At 37.9% G+C, this 7,458-nt stretch overlaps 1 protein-coding gene across 1 annotated transcript in view; it reads left to right on the forward strand.

The window, feature by feature from the left end:
• The window catches only part of Spta1 (spectrin alpha, erythrocytic 1), a 72,619-nt gene that overhangs the window by 7,030 nt on the left and 58,131 nt on the right, over positions 1 to 7,458 (forward strand). Inside the window, exons 6-10 of the mRNA XM_021155742.2 lie at positions 1,081 to 1,214; positions 2,333 to 2,477; positions 4,404 to 4,558; positions 5,427 to 5,562; positions 7,012 to 7,113. Of these exons, the coding sequence (XP_021011401.1) occupies positions 1,081 to 1,214; positions 2,333 to 2,477; positions 4,404 to 4,558; positions 5,427 to 5,562; positions 7,012 to 7,113 (672 nt within the window). The remainder of the gene's footprint in view (positions 1 to 1,080; positions 1,215 to 2,332; positions 2,478 to 4,403; positions 4,559 to 5,426; positions 5,563 to 7,011; positions 7,114 to 7,458) is intronic.

Raw genomic sequence — 7,458 nt, forward strand, 5'->3', positions numbered from 1 at the left:
TGTGTGTGTGTGTGTGTGTGTGTGTGTATGTGTATGTGTGTGTGTGTGTGTGTGTTTAAAAAGAGAGATTGATAGACAGAGAAAATTAAATCCACAAGTAGCATAGACAATTGCTGTACCCATAAATTTTATTGATGGCTCCTTTTAAGCATTCCTCATGAAAGAAACAGGAATAAAGTAGCATAGAACTTATAATGTTTGACAATCAATATATATCTATGTGCATATATATATATATATACATGTATATATTATATATAGTATTATTATATAACATTTTATAAGAGACTAAGAGAAAAATAGAGACACTATCATTTACTTAAAACAGTGGTTACATACATTTTCAATGTCTGAATTAACAAGGATTTACTGGGACTCAATACCCTAATATGCAAGAGAAAATTGGAAGTTAATTGTGTATATATGTATTTGCAATCAGAATTATAGAATATTCATGAATCACATGTATGTGTAATATAGACTAATATACTATATATACATGAAAAACATAAAGTCTAACAGGTGCCTTTATTGTGCATCCTATTTAGGTCTTATTGTGCTCTCAGCTCTATAGTGGATCTATAGTGCCATGATAGTAGCAGCAAAGATTCAGGATAAATGGGAACTAGAGAAAGACTAAAGAGATCACTGTTGGCCAACATTTTCAAAGCTGTTTGTTCAACAGTTCCTACATTTTTCGTCTTTAACACATTTTTATTGTCCTAAAAGGCACTCATCTATTTAAACTTTCTAAAAATACAACTACCACAAAACTTAGAATAAGTATAGTTTTGTGCATGACTCTGATTCAGCTATGGAGATGTTTGGCTGGGCTGTTCTGATGTCACCTGGTTTTCTACATAGTTGCAGTTATTTGGTGGCTTAGTTTGGCCAAATGGAATAAGACAACTTCCCTCTTATTTGGAGCCTTGTGAAGACAGGGAAGGCTTTATTTATGTCATTTGCCATTGCTTGAGAATTCATGCTTCATTATCTGCCATGTGACAAAGTATGATGTATAAAGTTCAGAGTTAAGGTGTCTTTTGGTATGATGTCATCTTTGTTGGTTTCCTTTCTTAGGAGAAGCATCCTAAGTTACCAGAGATAAAGGCAAAACAGGATGAAGTCAACGCTGCCTGGGATCGTCTCTGGAGCCTGGCTCTCAAGAGACGAGAAAGTCTGTCTAATGCAGCAGACCTCCAGCGATTTAAAAGGTATGGTGCTGAAATTATAGCACAGTGTGTAGAGGGCTGGCCTAGGATACCAGAGGCCTGAGCTCTGATCCACATCACCACCTAAAGTAGGAAAGTAGAGGCAAAGAGACTATAATCCTAGCCATTCCAGAAGTAGAAGCTGGTGGGTGAGGACTACAAAATGTGTGGATTTGGCCACTGTTCATAGGGTTCTGTTGATGAAAAGAAAAGAAAAGAAAAGAAAAGAAAAGAAAAGAAAAGAAAAGAAAAGAAAAGAAAAGAAAAGAAAAGAAAAGAAAAGAAAAGAAATAATGTATAGCACTGCTGAATTGGTTCTAAAGAAGCAAAGGGAGTGTAAGAATTACATAAGCCAGAGGGGAAGCCTTCATGAGTAAATTCTCACATGGCTGACAGGAGAAATATTGATAGAACCTAGTGGGGAAACCCCCTCTCAATTCCCGATTCGGCATGCACCCAAAAAAATCACGAAGGACCATCTTGATGTAGTTACATGAGGTTGTTTAATTACGGAGCTCTGGACCGGCATGCATCCCACACAGGAGATAACGGATGTCAGCCTCGAGGCTCGAAAGCTAGGGGTTTTGATGGGGTAAGGGGCTTAGGGGTGTGGAATTCAGCATAGCAACACACTATTGGCTTATTCAAACATCAGCAGAAAAATTACATGTACGTGCAGGGTGTCAGAGTTCTGTGAGTTGTTGACTCAGTTCAGATAGCCCTGTTATGTCCTCACATTCCTCTTTATCTTTATGGTCAAGCTGTTCCCAGGAATGTTTTAACTACAGGGCATACCCAGGTTTGTTTTTCTTTGTTCTCAGCCCCAGGCAGCCTCTAGGCTCACAAACAACCAGCAATTTCTGACTTATAGGTCTTGAAATTTCATCTTTCTTTCAGTATCTCTGTGAGATCAAAAGTCAAGGACCTTTGTACTAGAATATCTCAGTGGAAAAAAATCTGACAAGCAAGAACGTTTTCAGTTACTCTGTGCTAGTTTCTTGAAAGGGGGAGTAGTTGCTACTTGAGGGTACCAAGCTGGTCCTATTGTGAGATCTGTGGGTCTGTTGGCTCTGTAATGCCTGCCATCTTGGTTTGTTGATGCTCATGACATTGTCTGCTAGGGATGTCAATGAAGCTATCCAGTGGATGGAGGAGAAGGAGCCGCAGCTCACCTCTGAGGACTATGGCAAAGATCTTGTTAGTTCTGAGGCATTGTTTCACAATCACAAGAGGCTCGAGAGGAATCTCGCTGTCATGGATGACAAGGTAAGCTTCTGCTAGAGAAATAATTAGCCCTAGGCACATAAAAGGTATGTGGGCATCTTCCTGCCTAGCACATCTTCAAGAAGATGCAGTGGATTCATGGCTTTCAATAAAGGATGGATTCTTCTGTGCCACTGTAATATGACTACTCATTCTAATTTGTATTTGTTCACTGATGCTGCACAGTTCTTATAACTCAAATTATTTATAAAATGTGAATGTTTTGTATGCTACTTTGGAACTACAAAAAAATACATCCGAGGATGATTCAATTACCTCTCTCAGAAAAACACCTTGGAACTAGAGTTTTCCCTCTGAGCACATTTGTTGTTGTGGTTGTTGTTGCAGATGGATCCTGGTTTTTGCCTTTCACACCAAAATCAGGGAAGAATTTTCTTTTCTAATAAACTGCCAGACTTTATAATGTAAACATAGCTTTTAGCTCCCTCCTAAAAAGCTAAAAAGCTCTTCATTTTATGTCTATAGGGATAGACAAAGACACCATAAACTTCAGAGCAATCCCATATTTTTGGACAATTCCCATGTTTTATTTCTTCTGCTGTTACTGCCATTTCTGCCACAACACCCAGCAGAAACTATTTAAGGGTAGACACACTTGTTTTGTCTAGCAATTTTAGAGATTTAGGTTCATCATTTCTTGGTCTCGTGAACTTTGGAAGAGTATCATGATAATGAAAAGGTGGGTGGAGGATAGCTATTCTCTTCATGGCTGACAACGAAGCAGAGAGATTAATATAAGAAAGGTATACAGTAAAATCGAATTCCAAAGAATATGTCCCCATTGACCTGCTTCCTGCAACTAAACCCAGCCTCTTACCTGCTACCCACCAACCCCGAAATACCAGATTATGAATCCATCAAGAGATTCATTTACTGATTAATTAGAGCTCTGTCTCTAGCAACAGTCTGTTTCCACTGGTACAGTTCTCACTGTATCCTGCTGTGATAACAAGGGGTTGTTTTGAAGCCAGTAATTCTTAGAGTCAATAATCCTACCATCTGAAGATAGAAGATAGTGCTCACCTTGTTATAATGATACCCATAAATACCCAAAGAGGTGCTTTACTAAGCTATGAATGTATTAACCCAATCATTTTTGTAATCAAAACATACCATAATACTTCAGTTCACAACTTTACCTATAATGAAGATGGATAGTTGTATGATTCCAATGAGGAGGCAGAATAGAAAAAGATCACACATGCCTGTTTTGAATAAAGCCTTGTCCCTGTGACCGTTTCCACCATTCCACTTTCATTCTTCTTCATTGATTGATTTGTTCTTGGTTTTTTTTTTCTCCTCTAATAGTACATGCTAAAATTATAGGGTTCAATATATTATAATAGAAAACTCTCAACACTATCTGAGTATGTTTGAGAATAATGAAAGAAAGGATGGTGGCTGTGGAGAGTCACCCATGTCTGCATTTTACTGTATCATCTCTGGCATGAAGCTCTAAAGGAGTCATGTGGTTTTTCCTGTTATGGAAAATATGTCCCATACGGTGACTACAGAGAGTTAGAGAAATGGTGCAGGAAAAACTGTTCCAAATCCTGTTTCAGACAAGAGCTGACTGACTAAGTTAAACAGTACTTCTCTGCTGTCATTCATCTAAGACAGGAATAAGAACCATTGCTTCTTAAAGAAAAGAAGGAAAAGAAGAGTTTCTCATGATATCGTTAAATGAACAACATAAAATAAGAAAATGCCTATAAAATACTAAACATAGTTATGGATAATAAGGATTTTAAGATGTCATTAACACAGAATATTTTGTCTTAGTCAAGTGTGTTAATATAAATATACTTATTATTATTATCCATATGGTTTTTTATTGCAATCTCTCCCATAAATCTGCCATGAGTCAGAATGCTTGAATTTTTAGTAGGTTTCTTTCTTATTCCAAAGGTGAAGGAGTTGTGTGCCAAAGCAGACAAGCTGATGATTTCCCATCCTGCAGATGCACCTCATATTCAACAGATGAAATTGGATCTAGTCTCCAACTGGGAACGCATCCGTGCCTTGGCCACTAACAGATATGCAAAGCTGAAGGCTTCTTATGGGTCAGAACATGTGCATATTGTTCCATCTCTTTCAAGGGTCCTCAACGCAGAATAAAAATAGAAAGAATGAAGCTCTCCTGTCTGTCCTTTAGAAGCAAATGAAATTTTAATTTGCCAAATGAAGTTCTTTTGCAGACTGGTATAATACCCAGTGTCACACACACCTCAGCCACACCCCTTTATCTTACCTGTCTAGGTAGTTGTTAAATATTATATTGTAGCCTATAAAATTGGCAAGCTCTTGACTCCAGCAAAAGTTGTAAATAAAGTTCAAGCAAAGGAGAGTCAAAATAGGCCCAGAATTCTGTCTTGTTAAAAGTTATACAAAATCTGTGACAACAGGAGTTGTTTTGGAGTCAGTAATTCTTAGAGTCAGTAATCCTATCATCCAGAGATAGAAGATAGTACTCATCTTGCTGTTATGATTTACAACCAAATGATGAATATTTAACTTCTCGAATAGATTAACAGCATTCTTGAATAGTAGAGTAAATATTAACCAAGATATTTAGGGAAATTTCAACACTACCTCTACTCTGACAGTTGCATGGCATGTATCTATTTTCAGACTGCATCATGACAGTTAACTCTGAGATAGGTGTGACCTTAAGGTAATAGAAATATAACACGCACAAACTCGCTTGCGCGCACACACACACACACACATACACATTGATAGACCTACTCTAGGACATATAACTCTGTTTAGAAAGGCTTTATAACCTATTCCTCTGAAGAGGAAGCGGCGGGAAGGAATTAGGAAAAGCTAAACCTTGCATTTCACAGCTTATCCCACTCATAACCCTTTGTTCATAGTCCTTTCAAACAGGGTATCTTATTCCTGTCTTTTACCTTATTTGTCCCACAGGTACCATCGGTTCTTATCTGACTATGATGAGCTCTCAGGCTGGATGAAGGAAAAGACTGCTCTGATCAATGCTGATGAGCTGCCAACAGATGTGGCCAGTGGAGAAGCCCTGCTAGCCAGGCACCAGCAGCATAAAGTAAGGAGCAAAGGCTTCCCTAGCAGAATAAAGAAGGGAAGAAGGTACTTCACTGAGGACCCTGTGCTCTGTCTAATGGATGGCTATGAACATCCACTTCTGTATTTGTCAGGCTCTGGCAGAGCCTCTCAGGAGACAGCTTTATCAGGTTCCTATCATCAAAACCTTGTTGGAATCTGCAATACTGTCTGGGTTTGGTGGTTGTTTATAGGATAGATTCCCGGGGGGTGGGGGTGGGGGGCTATTCTCTGGATAGTCATTCCTTCAGTCTCTGCTCTGAATTTCGTCTCTGTAACTCCTTCCATTGGTATTTTGTTCCCCCTTCTAAGAAAGATCAAAGTATCTTGGGCTAAGTACCAAAGAAGCTGGAGGGGTTTGCAGCCTCATAGGAGGAACAACAATATGAACTAACCAGTACCCCCAGAGCTCCCTGGGACTAAACCACCCATCAAAGAAAACACATGGTGGGATTCATGGCTCTAGCTGCATATGTAGCAGAGGATGGCCTAGTTGGTCATCAGTGGCAGGAGAGGGAGGCCCTTGGTCCTGTGAAGGTTTCTATGCCCCAGTATAGGGGAAGGCCAGGGCCAGGAAGCAGGAGTGGGTGGGTTGGGGAGTAGGAGGGGGAAGGAAGGGATAGGGAATTTTCGGAGGGGAAACTAGGAAAGGGAGTAACATTTGAAATGTAAATAAAGAAAATAGCCAATAAAAAATTTAAAAAAATATAAAAAAGAAAATATCTAATAAAAAAAAGTCACTGTAAAAAAAAAAATACAAACCACTCTTCCAATGTTTTCACTGAGGAGATTGTAGTGATCATGGAAACATTGAAATTCATACTTTTAAAGGTTTTGATATACTGAAAATCAATCACATGACATTTCTGATTCAACTGGCATTCATGTAGCTCTACGATTTTGGCATTAGATCTCACTGAATCAACAAAATTAGATCATGATCTTACTAATCTGTTTAAATAAATTATGCCTGAAATACAAAGTATAATAAATAAAATTAACTTAAATAAATGAATGGTTTCATATTAATAGGTTAGAGGGCGAGGTTTAATATTTTAGACAATTTAATATTTTGAATTAATGTTTCTATATAAAAACAAGAATAGAAAGGGTAAGTAGAAAAAAATGAATTATAGAAATGTAAAGTGACTCTTCAACTGTGGGAAAATTTGAAAGATTCAAAAAGAAAATGGTCCAGCATTAATTTTCCAACTTTTGTAAGCATCTGTAAAATATAATGCTGAATATATTGTTATATGTAAGTATGATCTAAGGTCAAATATGACAATAACAATTCTTCTTTAAGAAAAAAATAAAAAATTATTTATAAATTGACTGAAAACAAAAGGAAGGGAAGAGGGATTTTGTTCAATGTTGACCAATTGAGGAGGTTTTCTTGCTGCATTTGAGACATTCTGTTTTGTGATCACAGCATGAGATTGACTCTTATGATGATCGATTTCAATCTGCTGATGCAACTGGTCAAGAACTCCTGGATGGCAATCACGAAGCCTCTGAGGAAATTCGAGAGAAGGTATGGTGCTTTCACACAACATGTGAACTTTCAACAAGATATCCAGCTCTCATCCATCTTGTGCTCATGAGGCAATCTTTCTTTGGAAGGGGGTCAAGAGACAACTAAACATGTTAATGGTGTGTCTGGTATCCATATCCTCTTTATTGAATATAGATAGAAATATAGATATATAATGTCTTAGTCAGGGTTTCTATTCCTGCACAAACATCATGACCAAGAAGCAAGTTGGGGAGGAAAGGGTTTATTCAGCTTACATTTTCCACATTGCTGTTAATCATCAAAGGATGTCAAGACTGGAACTCAAGCAGGTCAGAAAGCAGGAACTGAAGCAGAAGCCATGGA

This window comes from Mus caroli, chromosome 1 (assembly GCF_900094665.2).
Source record: "Mus caroli chromosome 1, CAROLI_EIJ_v1.1, whole genome shotgun sequence".
NCBI classification, from domain to species: Eukaryota; Metazoa; Chordata; class Mammalia; order Rodentia; family Muridae; genus Mus; species Mus caroli.